At 37.8% G+C, this 25,425-nt stretch overlaps 1 protein-coding gene across 1 annotated transcript; it reads right to left on the reverse strand.

The window, feature by feature from the left end:
• Positions 1-554: 554 nt before the first annotated feature.
• On the reverse strand, positions 555-23,684 carry LOC129254394 (uncharacterized). Its single transcript, XM_064115466.1, has 23 exons — positions 23,374-23,684; positions 18,012-18,298; positions 17,206-17,343; positions 16,621-16,787; positions 15,764-15,968; positions 14,682-14,863; positions 13,120-13,440; positions 12,635-12,815; positions 12,099-12,202; positions 11,374-11,577; positions 10,753-10,974; positions 9,812-10,055; positions 9,273-9,476; positions 8,724-9,019; positions 8,250-8,495; positions 7,634-7,882; positions 6,622-6,802; positions 5,948-6,100; positions 5,580-5,786; positions 4,798-5,004; positions 4,163-4,401; positions 2,527-3,547; positions 555-1,799 (listed from the first exon to the last, which is right to left on the reverse strand). Exons 2-23 carry the CDS (start codon positions 18,271-18,273, stop codon positions 1,765-1,767), a joined length of 5,268 nt encoding a protein of 1,755 aa, XP_063971536.1. The 5' UTR covers positions 18,274-18,298; positions 23,374-23,684; the 3' UTR covers positions 555-1,764.
• Positions 23,685-25,425: the final 1,741 nt, after the last annotated feature.

The raw sequence follows: 25,425 nt of genomic DNA on the forward strand, positions 1-25,425 counted from the left end.
ATTGTATGTAGAAATTATTGAATCGCAGGGCGAAAAATCTACTTTTCTCAAAGGAATAATTATCTTTTTTTAACCGTCGCAGATGCACCCATCGTCCAAAAAGAAAGCTCCTTATATATAACTTTTATCACTTCAAGGCCAGGGATGTTTCACAAAGGTAGAAGGGTTAATACCATGAGGTTGATCTGCACTGTTAAAAAAAACCTGATTTTACAGAAAAAAAAGAGAGAAGATTTTACAGAAAGCAATAACAGAATCATTCTGTAATGTCATAAAACAGGATTTTTTTTTGCACTTTAACAGAACAGGTCTGTTTAAAAAGGAGAAAATTGTGTTTACTTTAAGGAAATGGGTAAGGTTACATCCACCAAATACCAATTTCCTGTAAGATTACAGGTGTTCTCGAGACTCTGCAGAAACTTCTTTTATTTTAAGGATACATTTTCTAACAGTGTGGCCAACTCGGTGATGCGTTAGACTTGACACTTTGTGAAACTTCCTGATTATATTATGAAAATACAGACCAAGGAAATCGATACCAAGAGACTAAATAGTTGTATAAGTAAAGAATAGCCTTCCACCAAATTTATTACATTACACAAAAATATGGTACAATACCCATCGCACAGTTATATGCATATATATATAACATAAGAAATCACAATGAAAAGCTATTGAAAGACTTATGTCCCTCCTCTTACTTAATATACTTACAACGCTTTCTTTCACAGCCAAAGAAATCAGTTATTTCATTAAACAAAGTATATATTGTGTTCCAAGTGTAAGATTAAATTGTTAATAGAAAAAGATAAATGCAATGAGAGCAAATCAAATATATGATATAGTAGGTTGATACTAAAACGCAAAAAATAAAACGTACTGTCATTGAAAATGAATGTAGTTTACCAATTTTTTTTCTATACAGCATTTTCATTATTTTATTTCATTTTATGGAAAAGTCAAACACGAAGCATAGTAAATATATATTTAAATAAATCCCTTCAAATTACAAGTATACTATAAACAATGTTCAAATCCTATGTTGTACAGACTTTTTTATCAACGACATGCAGTAATTACACTCTATTACATTAACTTTACGTCATCCGTAGATTTGTTTCATTGAATCAAAAGCTATTCTGTAAATTTAAACACGCTATCTTTCATGTACATGTAACTCTTAATAATTAATATTGTTAGTATAAACAAAAATAAAAGCGGATAAGCATAAATTAGAAGAAGATGCTATTCAATGTTGCACATGTAAAACTTTATTAATTAATTTAACCTATATGAAACCTATTTTAAAAGACGAATATCGATTACTCGGTTAAGGGTTATTTTTCAAAACAGTACTTTCAAGGACATGGTGATAATGTGTACTAAACATCGCATACATACTTACTTGTTGTTTTGTCTTGAATCAAATATTAATTTCAGTCTAGTAAATTGTTAAAATTTATTTAACATAAAAATACAACCACCACTTATTACATTATCATAATTTACTTATGATTCCTGTGATGAAATAATCGACACAACTCAATTTCTTATTTTTAATACAAAATTTGCAAAAGAGATTGTGGTAAAATTTCTTGGATAAACAGTGTATGCATATAATACCTTATTCAATACTAAGAATAGCAGAAGGAGCAAAGAAGCAGGAGTACTTTGGAAAGATAAAGACTGTGGTTGATGGAGAGGGGGAACTCGGAGATGTAGTGATAAAACCCTTCAAAGAGAGTGCAGAGGGGTTGCAGTTGCCTACAGCGGGGTCTGGTCATCAGATTCGTTCATTCCTGTAAAAGAAAATATTTATAAAAATTACGTTAATTTAGTTCTAAATAAACTTTATTGCAGGTCAATTAATGAAAATGTGACGTATGCACAATTACTGAATGAAATATGCATAGTTTATTGTTTTACGAGTGATAGACACGTGTCGTGTATTCATTCCAATGGAGTAGAGTCATCTATGCTAATGCTGTTTAATTTAGCACCTTTGACTAACTTAATGATATCAAATGTTTTCTCTACATCATTAATAATTGTACGTTTCCTGTGGAAAGATACACCGTACTTTGGGTCTCCTCTCACAAATTTGAATTTAAAACTCCCTTTAAGGATTCTGGACACCAATGTATAGACTGTAACCCTACCATCAATAGCAATTACCATTGTAATAATAATACTTTTACCTTTAAACTATTGACAAATAAATTGATCTGCAATCCTAAGTTTTATCCAGAGGCCACTCGGATTCAGTTGGCAATTGGTTAACTAAAGGATGATTTATAGGATGTAACCAGTGTTGCGCGCATGATTGTAAAATCGGAACCAATTCTAAGGCTGAAGTCAGAGTCCGAGGTCAAGAATAAGGTCAATGGCGTATGATTATCATCAAGACCTGCCTCGCGGGACACAACACTGAAAGTTTCCAAGGAAAATTAACATGATTGCTAATGGACCCAGATAACAAGATGAATCCTCATAACAATCCACAAAATATGGTTGGGAAAGATGTACCTTTGTTCTCGAAGCCTGACTTTTCCTTGTAGGTCTCGGTGACATCCGATGCCTCAGACATGTCATCTTCATCCCCATTAAAAAAGAGCATCATCTTTGGTACGATGTTACAGAGGAAAATGGCAGTAGCATCAACAGTGATTCCGATGAGAATGGCCGGTGTCTGGTAGTTCTTCTGAGGGAGGAGAGTGTAGCAACAGGCCCAAGCCACAAGGAAACAGATACTGAGGAGACTGGTCAGGAGGTGGAATTTGTTCTCCTTCTTAGCCATTCCTCGGAGACGGTTGGACGAGAAGAATGACATGACAAAGGTCGTCAAGACGAGGATGTACACGTATATCATCGAAACGATGATGCTGGTATTGTCATGGTTACAGGTCTGTCCCATGAATACCTCACATCCGAATCGGTTAACTTCATAGGCTGCATCAACGGCGGGAGCATCGAGGATCAGCCATTCAGTCACAAGGATGACTTCGGCACCAAGCAACACGCAGAACAGCACAATGTGCATGGGAAAGCTGTTAAGGATGGACTTGGTGGCGCTGTCGTTACGAGCCAGGAAGCTGGCGCAGATTGTCTTGGTAACTAGGACAGCGTAGACAACTGAATATGAAAAACTGGTCATCCAACGTTGGATCCCGCACGCGGACTCAACGGGGGACACCATGTACCAGATATTGTTGAGGTACATGAGGATGATTCCGATGGCCAACATGGACATCAGGAATGGATTAGAACTCTTGATTACAGCTGAGTCACGTCGCCCAACGATGACAACAATGGTAGCCAAACAAAGGAATCCGACAATAGCAGTTACAATCAACACGATGATGCTCCAGGACTCCATGTTGGTATTCCATGCCCATCCAGAAGGTCGGTCTTCTGGTACGCGTGTAGGACATTCAGCAAGGACAGAAGGGCATTCAGATGGAGCACTGATGGGTTGATTAGCGGCTTCATTGTAGAGGTAGGTCATGTCATCTTCCATGGTGAGCTCTCCACTTACCCACTCACCAATCTGAAATAAAACATAAAGCATAAATTCGTGATTCTTAAATTCCCTACAATTATGACAGAAGCGTTTCAATAAGGTACATAGTGAAATAAGATACCACCTGCTTAAAACATATAGTTTATGAACTTTACATTCCTCAACTTTATAAAACAACGCCATTTTGATCCTCAAAATGGTTTTTATTATCAAGAATTGGGCTCTGATTACTTACTTCAAACACCTTGGGAAACTTTGTTGTTTGGGTGATTTTTATGTGACATATACATGATATCTGAGAGTCTGATGCGACCTTTGGGTTTTTCTCGACATAAATTATAATAATACTATGCAACATTTATATAGCGCTTAATAAACATGTTTCTAAGCGCTGCATACTATTACCCCGGCTACCCTGATCGGGCGAATCGAGCATTCAAGGAATTCCTTCCTACCGGGTACCCATTCACTACACCTTGGTCGAGAGTGGCAACTGTAGATAAACGCCTTGCCAAAGGACACTAGTGCTGCGGTGGAATTTGAACCCCGGACCCTGTGGTTCAAAGTCCGAAGACCTATCCACTGAGCCACTATACCTCTATGGAGATTTGCTTTAACATAAGAAAATGAATTTATTCTTACCGTTTCAAAGCGTCCAGAAGACCCTTCGCCCTGAAAGTTGATGATAGAATACTCAGCTGGACCCTGACGGTTTTCAAACCAGAAAGCACGTCGTCCTGCCCCTTCGAAGACATACACATCCTTGACGGCGTACAGCAGATCGTGCCAGGATGCATCGAAGAACTCGGGGCATAGGGGAACGGAGACGTTTGGTCGGTTGTGGTAGTCGGACCGTTTGTACACATGACCAACAAATGCACCTGTTAAGGATGGAAGCCGAAATAATAAAATGACAGTTAGATGGTCATAAAGATACTGAAAGTGTTTCCATACAGAACTCTAAAGCATTGGAATGTCGAACCATTGTTTAAAGATAATAGCTCGCCCCTCCAGGCCTTTGACCAAACGTCCCGGTGTCACTGACACACATTGCTATTATAGACAATGTGTAGATCACTGTTCAAAAATGGTATTTCTCATTTACCCAAGGAGGTAGACGTTTTCATTCCATCTATCACTTGTCCTACACACATCCTGAAGCCAAAACGAATAGTTGATCAACCTCTTTTGCTCTTCATCTTGGAGATCCCCAGTGCTGATTTTGTGGTATTGACAATGAACTTCTAAAACGAAACCCCGCTATTAAATATGCCTACCGTTTCCACAAAGAATCTGAATCTTGTTGTGAACGGCCTGTGCAAGTACATGAACTGCATTGATTAGAGTTGGGGCGTAAGGAGGGATCACACCCTGTTTCCCTAGGTCGACAGATTCGATGCATTCTGAAGAAGTGCAGCCATTGGTCAATTCATCAGTGACGTAATTACGAAGCCAGTGGTTTTCATTTGTCTCTTTGACCAGGTCTGAATCGGGATGAATTGAGTGAGAATTAAAAGGATTTCTTTATGAGCATTTGGAAACGATAAATATTAAAGGTGACGAGATTAGAGCGTATCTTATACTTTTCACATGTAACACAATGAGGGGACCGATTTGACACCCATTTATATGCCACGAACAAGGAGGATCCTCACAGAAAGCTAGCTAGAGACTAAAACTAGGTTGATAAGCTTGTAATATACGTGCAGAGAAATAATCATGCAATCTTATATCAAGCATGTACTGTTTCCTAGCTAGCTTCTAGTGCGCTTAAGTTTCTGTAGGGGGACACACCACAGTGATTTTCTCTTTAAAAACATATGCAATCATATCAATTGCAACTTCTCATAAATTATATCAGAGAGACGAGTATTTTCAGGAGTTCCAATCATACTAGTATTTAGGGTTTGGTGGTAAGGAATAGCACAACTATTTTCTTTGAAATGTCCTGAGAGATATCAAATAATAGAAGCTGTCCATGTAACACTCATTAGAGTTAAAGAATGCAAAAAAAGTATTTTATAGATAATTCCATTAATTCAAACACATTGGTATTTACCTAGATTGGAGAGATGTTCTTTCAGCGGGCTGTAATCAACTATGTAGTTGGTGACAACTATGGCACCACGGGCGACCCTTTCTAGTCCAGCTGTGACGTCAACATCAGGATCAGTGAACCATTTATCGGAACCCACCCACGTGATCTTATCACTAGGTCCCTGTGAAGATTCCATCTCAGCAGTCAGGAGGTTGCGGGCATCAGTACCTGGAGATGAGAGATTTAAAAAAAGAGACGGTGGTATTATTATACAAAGGCACTATCCTTCATTCCAAATTTTATTTAATATGATTTTTAATAATCTTCTACGAAGAAATGAAATATTATCATATTTTTTAAACTATATAATAATTTAAAATCAAACATACTTTCGACGAAAGCGACGACGACGGTGATTCCATACTCCCTGATCATCTGGACGATGTCGTTATGGACACTCTGTGGTGAGTCTAGGTCGATGCCAATACTATCACGAACACAGATTCCACTAGCTCTTGCGGCCTTGTTGAAAGAATCATTGCCTGTGAGTAGAAATAGTATGTAGTATGTTGTTTACAAAACAATAACCATGTTCGCCTGTATGATATCGTCGCATGAAAGCCAATCGAAATTGGACTTTCAACTAAATAATTATTGTGTACCTGTAAGCCAAAAATCGATATTGCGTTTTGATTACTAAGCATAGGATATATCCATATACATAGTGGATGTTATTGTATCAATCACAGTTTGGAATTTTTCGTTATAAAATCAATTAATTTGGCAAAATAATACCTCTTGTTGTTATAAACAGGGTTTCTTGTGTATATCCATAATGTTTATCACACATGAAGTAAATAATGGCCGAAGCAACAGATCAAAGCTTATAGATATCTACTTATTTGTAAGAACGATTTCCAAATGAGATTTCATTGTATTTCCGAGTTCCCCGTATCAAAATTCCTTACAACGATTGCAAGGAGTTTTTGTTCTAGATTATTAAGAAGGCGATACAATTTCAGAGTGTAATTTAAAGAACATTATAAAAATTATTTGATCAAACCTGCATGACCGTAGTAGGAATGTGAATAGACAAAGATCACGTGCTGCCATCCTTTATATTTTAGTATGTCAACGACCGCCACGGCTTCGTTATCGTAGGCTGGCGCGGTGCTGAGCAGAGACGATGCCGGATATGGCCCCTCATCGCTGAACACAGAAGGACTAGCTGGCGTAAAACCAATCTATGGATTAAAAGCCAACAGCAATTAAAAGTCACTGAAACGGGTTATACAGAAATTATTCATCAATATTCTTTCATTCCCCCCTCCCCCAACGTTCTCACATTCAGCATCCATCTTTCTTTCTCTGAAATGACATCGACAAAAGTTAACGATTCAGTAAATGGTAAGGGGAGGGTTTATGTAACATCTAATGAAATTGAATAAACCTTAAAAGGACCATTGGTAATCAATATATACAGTACAAGGTCAGGCGCAGCGCAACGGGGGGGGGGGGGGCAGGGGCCAACCACCCATGTGATTTTCACTAGTGAAAAATACTGGGAAAGAGATAAAAAGAGGGAGAAATGGGAAGAAAGAAGGAAAGTGGGGTCTGGGCCAATACCCAGACAGGCCTAATGCAATTCTGAAAAAAAGGTGACGACATCTTCAGTTCGTCTTGCCCAGCCCCCCATCCCCTCACCTAAAAGTAAATTCTAGAGCCAACCCTCCGTAAGGTAGATAGTTGTTAGGCTTTATCGAAACATAAAAGATTTTGCAGTGGAACGGAGTAATAAAATATGCATCTACCCCTGTCACAATGGAGTAACTTTAACAATCAACATGACGCATAGAAGCACTTACTGTCGAAATAAATAAAGGTGAAGTGACGTCACCCTTAGGTCACTTCCCTTTCAAAATGTCCCGTTGCCACCCCTACCTAAGGTAGAAAGCTGATATTCCTTATCGAAATACCTAAAATATTCACAATAGTGACGGAGTAATAAAATCTTCATCTACCCCTGTGGCAATGGAGTAACTTTAACAATCAACATGCCCCACGGAAGTACTTACTGTCGGAATATAGAAAGGTGAAGTGACGTCACTAGCCACGTGACCTTGTAGATATTCTCTTACTGGACCAAGGACACCCATCATGGGTCCAGTGGGGGGCAAGTTGGCCGCTGTTCGACCTATCAAGGATGTGAGCTGGCGAGCAGTCACCAAGAACTGTCCGCATGAGTCTACCACTGTCAGACCGAGTTTAAGATCCGGAAGAATGAGGGTGCTATTGTTGATTTCTTCCAAGGCATGTTTGATGATCTGTGTATGAATACCGATTTGTTGTAATATTACTTAATTCATTGTGTAGTTTAATATGTATCCTCAGAAGATTTAAAACCCTGAAATGGAAATGACACTATCTGACAAATTTGCAGGCGATGGAGTAAATGATATAAATGAAGCCAATTGTTTCTTTTTTCTCACGATATTTAAACTGCAAATTTTAAATGAATCGATATTTTTATGTAGTAATTCATTTGTTTCTAAATTAAAATGGAGATGAATATAGTTCCACCTGAACAGATAATAAGACATTCAAACTATAAACAAAAGAAAACTTAAGGTGTATATATATATATACACATACACACACACACACACCTGAATATTAAGACTAGATTCTTACCTCAATTGCCATAGTTTCTTGCGGACGTGTCGCTCCGCATGTCAGGTTAGCGCCATCACCCTCCTCACTCAACCAAAGAACAGCCGTTATGTCAAAGTCTCCTGGAATACGAAGATATGTCCCACCACGCTCTGTGGAGTCGGAGCATTCGTAACAAGCTCCTCGGCACGTCGACTCTTTGCCGCTGCCAACAGCGAATCGGTTGTCGACCGTAACAAGTCCGGTGTCATCTTCAAAAGTAGCGAGCTACGTAATAAAAGGGTAAGATACTATGCTATTGATCATAGGTTGCGTAATGAAATGAATGAGGCAAACATCTTAGGGTGAATGGATTTTCAAAAAAATTCTGCGAGCGATATTCTAAAAGAGTTTGCAATCATTTTGTAGTCAACAGGACAGTCAAGATAATGCCCCCAAACCTAGGGATCTACCATTGAAAATTTATAGAAAGTATTTCACTTAACCAATGCTTACCACTTTATTGACCAAATAATGATCCAGAGCCAATATGTTGAAAGCACTTGGTGCATTGCCATTCTCGTCAAAGGACACTTGGGCCATACTGCCAGATCTGCTCAAGAAGCTGACTTGTCGGATGTACCTAGCCCATTCGAGGGGTGATGTGGTAAGCATGTTATCACAGATCCCGGCTGAGTGTGGTCCAGGGCATTTGTTACGATGGAGGTTGGTGAGGGCGTGAGCGTAGACGTATACTGCGTTAATGACGCCTTCTGCGGTGTAAACATCTCTTCGTGTAAGAGATTCTCGACCTGGACAGAAATTAAATGGTAGTTCATTGAGAAAAGGAGCAGGCTTAAAAAAACTTTGAAATGTTCAATAGGTCCTTCGTTTTACCTCGAGTAGAATATAGACTTCCGCTTCTTTTCGCACTAGTCATTTTTGTTTTTGCTCATTTCATTTAGTTCATAATCATGACATGTAAACCGATAGCTGCTCATTAGAATAGTGTGACCCAAACTACGCTGGAACCAAGATAACCTTGATGGGGGAATGCCAGCGTACCTGAGCATGGAGTGGTGAATAGTTGAGGCATGTTTGCACCGCCCAGCTGACATTGGAACTTATTCATCCAGTATTCAGCAAACCACGTGTTGTGAACTGAATCAGCAAAGAGTCCTCCTTCCATTGTTGATTGGGGTGTCAAAGAAATGAAGTGATCAACAAAATCATCTACTGGAGTCGACTTACGCCTCAGAGTAATGGAATCTAAAGACAAAGGGAAAATGTACACAGAAAAGTTATAACTAAGTATTGTACATGAAAACATTTATTTTTCTCATGCTTCGTATCTGTTCCTAGTTTAATCACATGCTAGAAAGAATGAATTTATTTCGTCACCCAAGTGACCCAACATAAGATAAAATATGCAGTGTTTATATTAAAATGATGTGAAACTACCCTAGGTTGATATTCGAGTTCAAGTTTGCAGGTTTTCCTTTGAGTGACTTTTCACTCAGATTAAATGAAAATTATATAAGGTTCAAACACTAAATAGAAAGTCAGTGTGTTTCGTTATTCTTAATTCTATTTTTACAGCATACCGGTATGAATAACTCTGTTCGAACTCTCAAGGTAGTTGGTATCCGCAGTGAAAGCATAAATCATCTGCAGGAACTCTCCTGGAAGATCACGTCGCTCCAAGGCACTGAACAGAAACTGCGTTTCATCGTTATTCGCAAAGGTGATGACGACGTCGGCGGAAGGCTTGGCGAGAAGGCGGTCGACGACACCGTTGAAGTCGGTGATTGGCTCAAATTTGATGGTTTGAGCAACGCAGATACCATTCTATAAAGTTCAACATCAAATGGTATATATATTTTTTTCTCTCTCTTTGTAAGGGGGTCTATTTGGTCGTATGAAGGAGTAATTCTATTTCAATTTATTGGCAATAAAATTCGAAATGCTTCATGATAATGAAATCAACCGTAATTAAACCCATAGCTTAATGTAATCACGTCAGTGGTGTGTACAACGCCGGAAAGCTAGGCCAATGCTATAATAGTACGAGGTCAAGAAAAACCCTATGGACTGAATGCTCGAGGCAAAGGTCGAGGACTAGAGGTCTGAAGTTCAAGGTCAAGGCGCCCTGGGGCAAGGACAAAGCCGTATTGTCTACAGTTGTCTACAACGAGAGGACAGGATTACAGCACTAGAAATTATTTTCTTTTCAAAAGAATAGTAACATCTATTGACATATTGTTACCTTATTATTTTAAGTATTTAATGACCTCATCCGGTCTCGCTACGAGGACCTATCATGAGGCCAAAGGCCCAAGGTCAAGGACATTAGACCTCCACTTTCAAGGTCACACAAAAATCAGTGAATTAGATATCGACGTTTTATGATGGATATTTACACCGAGTTCTACTCCAATTCAATGATGAAAATAAGCATTACGCAGCAGGTCTGAGCGTCATTCAGCTATCGATTTCTGCGATGTTACTGCGGCACAAAGAATGACAGTATCACTACTCAACTTACTTTCTTGGCCTCTTCAATGAAATTCGCCGCAGTGGTGTTGTAGATTCCATCACGGGACTGCGTAACTTGAACGTAGGTGAGATCGTGATCTTTGAGGAACGCCACTATAGCTGTAACCATCGAACAACTTGGTGCTACCAGGCGCGAGAAATAAGGATATTTTCCTTTGTTGCTAAGGGCTGGTAATCTGGCCGAGTCGCTTACTTGTGGAACACCAAGAGGCTTTAGAAAATATTAAGAGATCAAGGAAACTTAGTCGTACTTAATAATTTCTAATTTCTGATACTGTAATTTCGAAATGTATTTACGTAAGTATTAAGGTGAAACTAACAAATGGTAAATTCCAAGACTTATACTTGACAGGAAAGTCTGTTCTAAAGGCCAAGACTTGATGTGATAGTGGGTAATTTGTATTCCCAAATTTCAATATACATGTACAAATCAGGTTTAACAAACTCCACAAATGCTGCCATAAATCAGTTTTCTCCAGCTATCAGTAGGCCTCAGTAGAAGTTTTCATTATCAACGTAGATTTTAAGGCAGAAGTTGTACAGTAAATTAAAATTCCTTCTCTTTTCGTATCTCTACGATTTCTAATCATATCAAGCGAGATTCTGATACCTGTAGAACCTGATCAATCTCGACTGTTTCAGCGTCATCGACACGGCTGATGACGCCGGCCATATATTCATTCCTCATTTTCTCTTCGTTGACGTAACGCCCGAAGGCCTGGTTGGGCTGGCGAGTGAAATGTCTCACGAAGTCGTATGTGACCGATGCTGCATGGTCGGGTGAGCTGCATGATTCACCAAGCATTGGTCTTAGCTGAAACAAAAATGATGTAAACATTGACATCGGTAGACATCTTTCATTAACTTTAGACTTTGTAAAAATTTGCACGAATCACCTAACTATGTATATATAAAGTTTCCTTAAATCATTAAGTAAAATATAAGATCAAGAAATAAATAGGAACCAGAATAGGGACATTACGCTCGCGTGGGAAATAGATGAAATAGTTTAATCTGTTAGACAGTAGATGTCTTATGTGGTATAAAAGGAATTTGAAGAACATTGAAACAAGAAGACAATTACAATCGAAAACACTTGGGACCAAAATAATTCATACATCATCTACAATTCAAAATAATTTGGCTGTTTATGGATATAAACTTTTTAAAAGAAATTTTGGTTTACAGGTGACCTGGATGGGATGCCAGGATGATAATGTGGGACTCGATGTGTTTTTTTATGATCATGGGCACTAAGGCGGGACCAAAGTCATTAGGCAATAATGATTTTACATCTATGTGATCTATGCATAAGCAGATTGTGTTGATATTCACCTGCATGCCTGGTAAGAGGGATGAGTCTTTATTGACTTGATCCATGGCCCAAAGCATCGCCTCGGCTTGATCAATACCAGGATGGTGACTCAGAGTGGAGCAGTCTGTAACCAAGGTAACATGAAAACATTAAGGTTGGTGGAGGGGGAGAGGGGGAGGAGAGGTAGGATGGAATGGCAGAGGGGAGAGATAAGGGGAGCAGGAGTATAATTTATTATGAATCACGATCATGATGATAGTTTGTTACGTATCACTTTACGCCAGGATAACAGACGCAGTCAGGAAATGCAGATCCCTGATAAAATATCAATCCTCAACACTAAGATACTTTCATCATAAATGTGATTATTCAAATACGACAACAATTTTTATAACCAAGATATCCATTGTCAAAGTCGCTGTGAGACGAATGGAAACTGATTTTTATTTATGGTCACTCACTGGAGAGAAATGTATATACATGCGCGGTGAACATCATAAGTTAAGCGACAAATCTTCAACAACGATTGGAAATGTCTAAACCATTAGTAACATACCCGGCTCATGAACAGGAAACATTCCAGCTAGATTGAGAATGTCATAGTGATCATATACCACAGTACATGATGGCCTGTTACATGCAGAGGTAGGTGGTGTATTCGTTACTCCACTTTGAAGGTAGAACTTGATTTCGTTTCCAGAGACCATCAACGAGTTTGGCCCAGTCCATTGACCAACCTTTTTTAACACAAAAAATAAGAAATATTTATTTCAATATTACTTGAAGACAGGCCTACATGGACTTATCTAGACTCTTGAAGATTTACATTTTTATAGAAAACATGTAATAATGTAGTCCAATACAATTCCGACAAGAAATGCAGACAAGGGAATACCCCTTTCGTTAATAATAATGATAATGAAACTGTTCAAATTTGCTTGCTTTTTATCTCGATTGACCGTATACCATGCAGCCAAGGTATCTGACCAGTCAATGCGTTGTCCTCACCCCCACGTACATCAGTATTAAACAATCATATACCTTTTTAACTGCCAGGATGGAGCCCTCAAGCTGTAGTTGCCTAATCTCAAAGGTGGGAACGGCTGGATCCCCGTTCTCATCAAACGCTATCCTTCTTCCAGAGACACCGGTAAAATCTGTTGTCTTGACGTACATCTCCACGAATTCACCCGACCCCATCATCTTCATGACGTCACAGATACCAGGAGTGGAGGATCCGCACTTGTCCGAATGCGCTCGTCGAAGGGCATCCACATAGACATGGGTGGCATCAATGGCAGATGGCACATAAGTTGCCGGCTTGTTGTTATTGATAGTTATGTTGTTCGACATCATGTAATTCTAAGAAAAGAAAAAATACATTTACAATCACTAGAGTTTACCATATGTTTTTACTCCTCTACATTTTTTTCTGAAGATTTCATGAGAAACCCTTAAACAGGTCAAATAAGATACGTACCCCTAAATCTTCGAAATTAGCAAATTGAATACATTGGCATTGTTAGAAAATATTCTCCAGAAGATCACTTTCAAAAGAAATTTTAAATTCAATGATCCTTAGAGTGATTATATATCTTAAGTCATTAATATTTAATATAATATCGATGTTATTTATATATTGATCCAGACAATACAGTGCGTCCCAGAAAAAACGAAACCGAGATTAAGCGATGATTTATCATAACTTAATCACAAATACAATAGACAAATGACCTACCAATGTAAAGCTTAGAATCTCCTCTTTCATCTGATATTACTTAGATTATTCCCTATTCTCGCATGAGTGAGCAAAAACAATTTGAAGAAAGGATACCAAAAACTCATTTGGCGGGGGGTATCTGAATTTCAAAAAGAAAATCATATGCCTAAAAAGTTCAATATCTGCTCTTTTATTTGATACCTTAATCACAAAAAATGGTCAAGAAGTAAAAAAGTTATGTACCCTCGAAACAATGCTTGTATTTCCATAATTTCATTAATTAAACGTGTTTTCACCGGTTTCCCACAGAAGCTATTGCATGGTTAACAAAAGACTTAATGTATGGCTGATCGTCAACAAAACGGAGTGTCAAGTGAGTTTGAACGCTAGCCTGTCGAACCTCATAATTTAATTAAATTAATGAAATTCAAGCGTTAATTCAAATAACCAGAACTTTGTTATTTCTTGACCATTTTCTGTAATTGAGGTATCAAATTAAAGAGCAGATATTGAACTTTTAAAAAATGTGGTTTTCTTTTTGAAACCCAGATACAGCCCGCCAAATGACTTTTTGGTATCCCCTCTTCGAATTGTTTTTGCTCACTCATGCGTGAATGAGAAATAATCTTAGTAAATTCAGATGAAAGAGGAGATTCTAAGCTTTACAATGGTAGGTCATTTGTTTATTGTATTTGTGATTAAGTTATGATAAATCATCGATAAATCTCGGTTTCGTTTTTTGTGGGACGCACTGTATATAGCCGATTTCATGTGACGTGTTTTTTTCAAAGACATTAGAATATAGACAAGGTTTTAGAGCTAGTGTCTACATTTTAAAAGATACAAAATGATTTTGACTTGACTCCGCAGAGGTTATACCTACCTGGACGTCGGTATTGTAGAATTCTCCCGACGAAATACTGAAGAAACCCTTAGCAGACAACATATCAACAGGGATGTCATAATCACAACCAATTATCTGAAGATCCAAAGCAGCGCCACCTCGAGACTGGATGGATGTTTGAAGACTGAACAGGTCCGAAGACGATCCCCAGAATGCAACAACTGCGAAATACAAAAAGAGAATAAAATATACAATGTTCTTAAATTGAAATATTCACAAACTGATCTTACGATGCGTCGGTGTACTGAAAGGCGACGTCTAAAGGCTTCTTGAAAATATCTTATTTAGTTTAGTTTTTTTTTCTAAAATCACCGGCGTCATTCTTCATTAATACTTGAAAAAATGATTGTTGATAATTACTTTTCTCCACATATCAATAAGTAATATGTGGTGTTGTTGGTATAATGTTACCATTTCATTACCTTTTTACCTTATCGTCAACACTATGGTAACAATGTTGTTATACAATTCATCTGAAATTTAAAAACCCGATTGTATACAGGGACCAAATGAGAACATGATTCCATAAAACAGTGGTGCAATGAGCAAAAATAATTGAGGAGGGCAAGATATGGCGTTTTGGGCAAAAATTATTTTTGAAAAGTTGTGAGCGAAGCGATCGCGAGCAAATACAAAAAATAAATACCATTTCGGGGTAGATTTTGACCTATTTTACTCATGAAATAACATATTTTACCCCTCTTTATTGCTTTTTCTTTCCTTTTCCTCTTTTTTGCCTTGGTCGTGATATTTTTTTTTTTTTGGGGGGGGGTAAAAGCGCCCACAAGTTCCACCCCTATCTGTACGCCACTGTCATCAAGCAAAGTGATCAGTCATCAGTATGTCATTATTAAACTCCCAACACAAACGGCCGACAGTGGTGCAATGGTGCAGTGGTGCAATTAGTTTTTTTTCTTCAAAACTCATATATATCAACGTGATAGTCATTTACTTGCATTAATTGCATGCATAATGATCTATTCAAACCAAATTAAAGAAAGAAACACATTTCTCTAAGAGTTCAAAAAAAAAAAGGAAGTGAAAGTGATTTCGGGGAAAACCTTTTGCATCTTGATTCGCGATGAGCTGTGAAACGACGAGGTTATAATCAGCGCCACTTGATGGAATGGTTATCGATGTAGCCAGGGCAACACGACCTTTCGCTGCTTCCTTGAACGCTTCTGCACCCGTCAATCCGTATGACCCTTCACTGTAAACCAGATGAACGTAGGACCAGCCAAAGCTGTCGAAGAAATCCACCATTGCCTACGGATGATATCAACAAAACATATGTATAATGTACGTAGTCCATATAGAATGATTCCAATGACATCCAATCATCAGCATTATCTGTGAATATAAGAATAACATTGCAAATGGCAATACCCCCTCTATCCGCTCCCACACTATAGCAGACAAAGCGAACGAGATGTTTCAAGTAAAAAAATAAAAATAAAGCAATTCCAGTGACAATCAAATTAAAATTTTGTTTATAGATACAAGCCATGCATGCACCTTGACCATCACCGCGTCAGTATTTTGGATTTTGGAAGCATAGTAGAGGGAATAAGAAATATTCCACATTGTTTATTGATATAATTTGAATCTGAATCCAAAGGCTACAGAGCAAAATGGCAGGCTGTATTAAATGAATGAAATAAATTTGGTTTTGGTGTTGAATCACAATTCAGATAGCATTCCCTGCCTCCAACACCCAATATGGGTTAAGGGAAACGATTCAAATCGCAATGCCTTATTGATAGCTATTGACACCTAGCATGCCTAGTGAGATACGTTCCACGACCAGCTTCACTATATAGGTTTGGCCCTATGTTGATACGAAAGCGATCCAAACACCAACACTAAACGGTCAACATCGAATTTCTTCAGAGGAAAACAGCATCCCCTGCGGACCTACCTGTGCTTGGACACGATCAGATGGGACAGTCCGAAAGAACAACCCATGTTCCGTTTTATCACTGAGTGCAGGGGAGGTTGCAGAATGGCTGATCGTCGGAACCTCAGCGCTTGACAGTATCGGGGAAACTGCCAGAGCCTCGCCACTTGTGTAGGGGCCAATCATACCTGAGGTTTAAAGAGTCGTTTGTTGAAAAATGTTTAAGATTTTTTTTTCTTCACATGAACACATTCAAGAGTGTAATTAATATCAACCTGGTATATTTTGTAAAGGAAGAATTGGAAAACAGAAATAGGGAATCAATCGAATTGACGATTCCGTCGTAGTTATAACATAACTAACACAGCCTATCTCGATGCAGCCTTGCTTTTAAGACACCTAGAAAATATCATAAAATACCACAACAAACCTTCATGATGAGAATATCTTTGACGATTAATCATATTAGACTTTTGCAGCGATTTGAAATATATAATTAGGAGTTCGAGGCCTTGAATTAGATTCTGTTTGTCATGAAACCGTAACAATTCCCGTCGGGTGATATAATGTAATATAGCCCAGGTTTATCAATTCATTCATACTTACCTGGCCTGAAGGGAGGGTTAAGGCATGGATATATCCCTTGAGCTGTGGTATTGACTTGGTCCACGATCTCGGATGCATAGTATGTGACGTCAGCAACGGCTCGGTCAGTAATTTTGCAAGATTCATAACGCTCCAAACCTAAAAAGAAACCCACCCAGAGTATGCTTGTCAATTACATAAACAATTTAAACAAGATAACACCTTTGACATGAATTATGGTATACGTTGGTGTTTGATTTAATATCGTAATGCCTTTTCCCGTCGTTCTTTTATTGTCTTTAGGTCTATATAATACATATTTTCCTACCTTTTTGTTCGTTTTACTTTTTTTCATCGATTCTAGGCTTCTATGGCTAGTGTTGTAAGGCTTATTATGATTTATCAATTGCCGCTTGTTTTTTTCTTTAATAAATAAGTCTTTGTGACTCAGAGTTTAATCAATCTGTTTATTTGCAACCATTGTTTTTTATTAATTATTCGAGATAGTGGTTAATTATATATCGTGCTAGCATGGTACAGCATTTTTTAGAGACTGACATATACCCTAAAAACAAAGTGCTTAAAAATTCAGTACTACATGAATGGTGCTGACTTTCAGCACTTCTAGCAGGACTCGTGCTGTTCTTAGCACCTGAAGTGCTGAAAATAGCATCCAGAGTGAATTTACTATTCGAGCTCCTGAAGGGATAGATTTAACATTTTACTGCTTGGAGTGTATAAAGCCTTATATAACCTTATTATTCCTCATCGACTTCATATAAGTCAAGGATGCTTTTTTAAAAGTTCTTATCCATAACGTTTCCTACCGATGTGGAAATTTGGTGCTTGCATCCCTGGTGGTGGGGCTGCAAGTGCTGCCTGAATCGCTTGGTATATCTCCTGATGTTTCATTGGTAGAGAACATGTACTCCCATCGGAAGAAGCGTAGAAACTCTGCATAACGCCTATTATGACGTCAGCATCCGATGTCCGATACTCGTCGACAACCCGCTCTCGGCATTGCTGCGCGTAGGTGGCAGACGCCACGGCGAGCAACGATAGAAATAGGAGGTTCGTTTTGATCGTCATGATTCGAGAGTCTCAGCAGTTCCAACTGGAAAAGAAATGAAAAATTCATCTTCATTATCAAGTTTGTATGTTTCGGTAGTGATATCGAGGGACCAGACCAGTCGTCACGCAAAGGTTGTCTATTAATACAGGAATGTGTATTTCATAGTTCACATAATCAGCGGCGTATTAAACCATATCATCAAGATCACAAATTCCTTTAAATATGGGCATCTTTGATATTAAGATTTTCATAGGGAATTACTCTGTATTTCCTGTAGAAGCGTGTATTGAATATTGTTTAATTGCGGGGACAGGGGGAATGTCGGGGACAGTCCATCATGTCCATGGGGCAGTAATTTGGTAATAGTAACAGAGTGCCTGAATTAACCTACGTCTACACAGGCCGTGGCATCAGATGACGTATTAATGACATCAATATCCTATATAATTGGCCTTGGATATATTCTGCGTCCTTTTTAATATTTCCTATATGAAGGTGCTCTACTAGCCCCTGAAAATGTAAATATGTAAGGTCAGATGCTAAAAAGTGAAAGTTAAATATCTGGAAGGAGATGAAAATTCAGTGCTTGATTTGAAAAATGTAAATTATAATAATAATCAAGCATAACGCTGACAAGATGACCGAAAATGGTTCGAAAGTGAGAAAGTGACAGCATTTCTTGATTTTGCTTATTTTTTTTTTACAAAATAAACGGTTTTATGCACACAAGGGTGGCATGCAAATTAGGGAAGCAATTACGTCATACACTCACTACTTATTTTGATTCTTTTTCGCATGAAATATAACATTGAAATTGTTTCCTTCTCTGCAATATAGTTTCACTTCATGTTGATCATGAAGAGTCGCTAATATCCTAACTTATGAGTGAATCAAGAGTTTCTTTGTAAATGATCCCCCAACTTATATATTTTATGTCATAAGATAACTCTCAAACTAATAATCACCGGCTCTACAGTACGTATCGATAAAAAGTTTGCACTTTGAAAAAGTCCCCCTAATTGAAAAAATACAATAATTTTTTCACACAATATTCATAGGCCTTTGTCTCGTCTTCCAGATGAAAGTATAATTTTTGACAGAATCTTGCACTTCAGTGAATACGTATTCAATTTTGCAAAGCTCGCAGAAATCGGTTTTTCGCAAAAATGATGATTTTCACGCTGTGTCGATTGGAAAAGAAAAAAACCCCGAAGTGACCGTGCTGCATATATGTAGTTTTATCTTTTGGGGCCATTTTCGGTCAATGAAAATAAACCAATTACATTGTACCTTAATTACCTTTTCCTTTCTACCCGAAAAATCATTTTAAGCCTAGATAAAAATAACTTTTTTGTTGTTTGTTCCAGCTTGATCGGATGATATGAAATGATGCAAATCAATGTTAACAACATTTCTTTTCATATATCTCCAGCATTTTTCTTTATTAAGTTTTGTAATTCAAAGGGGTTTATATTTTATACTTCATGTCATCTTGTTTCTCCACACTTCTCCATGCATGACAAGGAATAACAGAAAAAAAACAACGCTATTGTTTCATGCGAATCACTGCTACATCTGTAAAGCAAATAATCATCGCAATGGTCTAGGCGAGTATGGGCGGGAAAGGAGGGGGGTGGTTTGTTTAATTCACGATTAAAAATACATAAAATATAAACAAAATATGCATTACATGATCAAATGATTATATACAACACAAAAAATACAATTAATGAAATACAAAATATGAAAATCGTATCGCAGGGATAAACCCGTTTCAGATTGGCTATGAGTAGCCAATCTGTTCTTCCCCAGGGTTCCTAAAGCTTAATTAATTAAATCAACATTACAATATAAAAGAAAATTACAAATAAATATAGAACAATATTATGAAAAATGCAAAAGAATTGATGAATGAACTTGCGCACATCCCCCTCCCCATCTAGTCAGTCCTAAACATAAAAAAACATCATTACATAGCTCCGGTTATTTCTAAAATTTCTCTTTTATGCTGTTGAAAACTTGTTAAGATTTTGGATGTTAAGAGGTGAATTGTTATACAATTTTTCACAACGATACTGAAATGTACGTTTGCATTTTCAGTATTAGGTATAGGCAAGACAACTTGGGAGGGGGGCGCACAGTGGCGCTCGAGGGGTATTTTGGCAAAGGTTACTAGTTAGAAAGATAACAGATATCTTCAAATTATCCTCTTAGCTAAAGGCGCTCTTTTTGATTAACGTTAGCTTTTATTCGTATAAATATTTTCAAGTTCTGCGCAAATACCTTTTCTGAACTTTGCAATACTAAGCGGCGCTCACTCAAGCAGAAAGATTTTTCGATAATTTTTGTCTTTCATTAAAAAAGACCTATTCCTAAATTTAAAGGTATAAAAAGCTTTAGAATGTTAGAAATATATCGTTTTATAGGATATTTGAAAGAGTGAGTTTCTTTTTGCTATACGCACACTACCTGCGTCGGAGGGTATACATAATTTGTAAAATTTGAATGAAACATTTAACTGTCTCGTTTTCATTCATGATTTTGAAGAATTTTTCGTTAAAAGCATTATTGTTGGGACGGGTTTCAAACGCGTGGGAGTAAGAAGTGAGAGTTTTAAGCGTCCTGATTAAATTGGACCCCCCTCCCCCCAAAAAAAAATGAGGGAGGGAGAGTAGGGCAAAAAGAAGGCTGCTTTTGATGGGCAGTCTGCGTAATTGTTAAAAGAGGGTACGATAAAATACTTGGGATATACTGGGTATCGAGAAGGATGTAAACCCGTGAACTTCAATTTGAAACGAGATATATCACGAAGAGAGACCGTGGGCATCGATCGTTATTTTGGATAGGGGTAGGGGCAAACTGAATATAATGAAGAAAAAAAATGTTCGATGCGCTCTGTTCCTAATGTAATACAGAATTTTGAGCGCAAAGCGCCCCAACGGCTTTGTATGTTCGATAGGCCAATGGGCGGAAATCCCAGAAGGGACGCGTCCCCCCTACCCAAAATAGTAGCGGGGGACACAATGTCAAATGTCCCCCTACTATTTTTGGTCTTTTATGATGGAAAGAAATACATCATTCAAAATCGAAACAAAACATGTATTTTGGACGAGATGACCTTATTTTTGGGGTGATAACCCTTTTTTTGTCTTTTTTTTGCTTGTCAAATTTTCCGGCCCCTGGTCCCCCTACCTTTGGGGAGAGAATTTCGCCCTTGCAATAGGCCTATATGTTTTAAGCCAAGTTTAATGACTTTATAGTGCTTTCCAATGCTGTTTCATATTTGTATTAAGATGTCAAAATGTGGGGGCAATTCGATGCCTCCCAAATTTTCATAGGGGTCGATCACCCCCCCCCCCCCTCGATCGACTCCTCTGAGAGAGAGGGCGAGTTTGAGAGAGAGGGAGAGAGAGAGAGGGGGAGAAAGAGAGAGAAATGGAGGAGGGAAGTGGTGGTAACATTTATATAATCAGAGAAAAGGGTCTGCTATAAAAGCAATTGCGAGAACTTAATATTCTCCGAATCTGTTCAATTTGTTTTGGCCTACGAACAACAGAAACCCGACAATTGAGCACAAAGAAACTTATTTCTAAACCTCTTTCTATCTGAAATTGACACCTGGGGAAAAGAAAATGTCGGTGGGATTACAAGATAATAGTTACAAAACGTTTTTTCAGGGCTGTGAGAGAAAAATTCTATGGATAGTAAGTGGTCAATTTCCTCTAACAGCCTAGAAAATTATGAATAAAAGAAGTGATGAATAGATTTCAGGAACACGAGTGGGCTCAATTGCCAATTGCTGCTTTCCCCCGCACCGTCCCGCGCTAAGCTCGTGCCAGCAATCAAAATTTGCATAACAAGGGATAGGCAGGATGACGTAAACATTTCTTTTGACCAATCGCATCAACTCGAATGGATAAGTTAGTCGATACCGAGTTCTGACTGGTGCAAGGAATAGCCAATCGCAAGCAAGCATCGGCTCTTTTGCACCCGACTCTAACCACGTCGGTAATTTGCCATCCTGAAAAACGCGCAACTCGTTTTATTTAAATCAGAATCTTAATACTAGTATATATATATTTATTTTTCGGAACGATTATTTGTGTTTCTAACGGATCAGTGTCATGTTTAGAAAGAAAGATCTTGGTTGTTTTGACCAGGGATTCTGACCGCTATTCAGCGATCGTTCGCTTGATTAACGATGACTATTGAATACGAAAATTTACGGATAAAGGGGATCACGACAGGGGCTGCGGATCAAATTGAAAGAGAGGGGGTGGGGAGGGTGCTGATGGTCACTTTCATGTCTGTGTACATGGTTACTGGAAAATGGGGGCTGAAGCCCTTAGCACCCAGGTTACTCGACCCCTGGTATACTTAATACTCTATAGATTCAGATGTTAAAATCAGAAACATTAAACGACATGAAAATTATATATTTTTTTTTTTTTTGGGGGGGGGGTTAATATCCCCTCCCGGCTCTCTGTCTCCCATCTCTCTCTTTGTCAATCCCTCTCCTCAGTCTCTCTCTTTCTCTGATGTACGCTTCATCTGCACATAAATCAATTACTCTATTTATTCGATACGTGTCATGTCATGGAGTGATTTTATAAAAAGCAAACAAACAAAACAATAGTTGAATATAATGTAATACATCCATAACTAATAAATCATAAAATATTTTTAAAATCTAATATTGTAAGTACCAAATAGTAAGAGTATGGTAATAATCGATCCGATATTGTGTTATGATTCTTCTTAAGGTCACATATTACCTTTTAACACAATAAAAAGTAAGAACAAAGTTCAAGTATATATACAGTCATGTTTACTGTTATACAGCCTCGTCTACACCAAGAACCAAATGCTGTTCTTTAAGAGTTGATCTGAATAATTTAAAATTCAAACAACAATGTTCATCTTTTATGCAATAAATATGCCAGTGAAGTATTGTCAATTGAATGTATAGTATTTTTGTTTATTAATTCAACTTTTATTGATGATTAAAATCCCTTATCAGTTATCATAACAAAACCAAGCTGTATAAAATGTTTCTCCTTCAATAGCTCAAGACTATAGGTTAGAAATTATAATAATTATATATATGATTCACTCACATTCTCTTGGAGCGCATCAAGATCATGGAAAACCAAAGATGTTCCTTTCTCTTTATCTCTCTGACCCAAACAATTACTTCGTTCACCGCGTGTTGATCGAGGTTTCAAAGACGGTTTTCAGTGGGAAATCTCAGAAAGAAATTGTGGAGGAACTAAGCCGTGATGATCCGACTCAAAACCAACAAGTGCCAAGTCTGCTAGAATCAAGAGACGACCATCTCCATCAAGTAGTGACGGAGAAATCTCAAGATGCTTTCCAACGGAATGCAAGCGTACTGAGATTTAGAGTTTGAAACTTCAACTTTAAGAGTGAGAAGGCGTGGCTTAAGTTTTACGTCGTTTGCCTTCTGGATTATCATTGGCCGTCTGTAATGAACAGTCACGGTTAACTTGAAAGTCTGCGCATATTATTCTTTTGAGTTTGCTTAGTATTTCCGAATTGACCTACCACAAAAGACTGCATGCAGTTGAGTCCTTATATTCAGTGAGAATTTCATTGTGAGATAAAACCGAGTAATCAAATATTGTAATGCCTATTAATATGTTGGCCAAGGGTAGGATTCGAATTATGATAGAGGGAGAAAATAATAGTTTAGCCCTTATAATTCGATTGTTTACAATTGCTGGAATGCGAGGTAAAATCTGGACGAAATGGTCACTGAAATTACATCATGAAGTACTTTAATCGCATTCCTGCATGGGAACGGGGGGGGGGGGGGTGGGAGACCTCTCGCTCTCGGGAAATTAGTGTTACCACCCCAGCCCCGAAATCATTTGACTTAATTGGGGCAATGAAATTGAGTAATAGTATCTAAATATAAAAACGGACTAAGTCAAATTTTTGGCGAGTTAAATAAAGGAAATTGTTCCTTATACAATGACTCATCCTTTGTATAAATGATAAATCTGAGATCATCTCAGAAATGCCTTAAGTAAAGGAGGAAAATCTGGTATGAGTGTATGAAAAGGCCAAGTCCAGGACTTGGGCTTCTCTTACATTCATATCATAGCGCCCTCTCTTATTACTTCCACTACTTACTACAGAAGTCTACCATGTATGACCCAAGTCCATATGATTCTATAAAGGACCCAAGTCCACCAGACAAAAGGCCCCGCCCACAAGTAACGTGAATATTAGAGTTCATAAAAATTGTACACTTTAATTTGTTTTATAATGTTCTCTGATGTCTTTTGGCCAAATATACTTTAATTGCCCAAATTTTAAAATATCCTGGTTTTTTTTTCGATTTTCTCGAAATGACCTCTTTTGGACTTGCGCCTTTTTTATACTCAATTGCCTATATATTTGTTTTATGGTATTGTTAAAGGGGAATCCAGCCTTTGCCATAAAATGTTGTGTTGGGAAGGAGAAAAATAAATTAAACGGAATGGCGAAAGTTTGAAAGAAATCGGACAAGGAATAAGAAAGTTATAGCTGCTTTTAAATTGAGATCACTAATAGTATGTAGATTTCAAATTGGCAACTGGGTAAGTAAATTATGACAAGGGCAAGGACAACTTTCCCATAGGCCATGTACTTTATTATCAGGGATTTGTGGTTTTCTCCTAAGTACCCATTCCCCTGGGGCAGTAATCTAAATATAATCCAGGTAGTATATATGTCCTCATATGAAAGAAAAATATAATTTGAAATAAAACTTTTTGGGAAAATGACATTTTAGCCAAAATATGTATTGGAGTACATGGAAGAGTAGTCCTTGCCTTACATCACTATGACATCCCATATGCGGCCAATTTGAAGTCTCCATGGGTATAGTGATTACCAATATTTACAACTTTAAAAAAATCATAACTTTCTTGTTGTTTGTCCAATATTGTTCAAACTTTCGCCTATCAACTTGTCTCATTTTTCTTCTTCTTATAAAAACAAGTTTTTATTTGGGTTGGATTCCCCTTTAAGACTTTCCTCTGCCTGCAATAATTTACGTAAGTAAAAAAAAAGTAGGTCAGTGTATCACATGTAAAGAAGATTTTAAACTTGTTAAGGGTTGTATTATCAGTCAATTGCAAGACAACTACAGGCTAATCAAA

This window comes from Lytechinus pictus, chromosome 2 (genome assembly GCF_037042905.1).
Source record: "Lytechinus pictus isolate F3 Inbred chromosome 2, Lp3.0, whole genome shotgun sequence".
Taxonomy (NCBI): Eukaryota; Metazoa; Echinodermata; class Echinoidea; order Temnopleuroida; family Toxopneustidae; genus Lytechinus; species Lytechinus pictus.

Bases quoted from the DNA above. Each gene is read 5' to 3' on its own strand.
- LOC129254394 (XM_064115466.1), bottom strand. From the start codon at position 18,273: ATGACGATCAAAACGAACCTCCTATTTCTATCGTTGCTCGCCGTGGCG. The intron at 11,578-12,098 runs GTGAATATCAAC...TTTTTGTTTCAG, and splicing joins CCCTCTTACCAGGCATGCAG to CTAAGACCAATGCTTGGTGA. The intron at 5,787-5,947 runs GTATGTTTGATT...TCTCATCTCCAG, and splicing joins CGTCGTCGCTTTCGTCGAAA to GTACTGATGCCCGCAACCTC.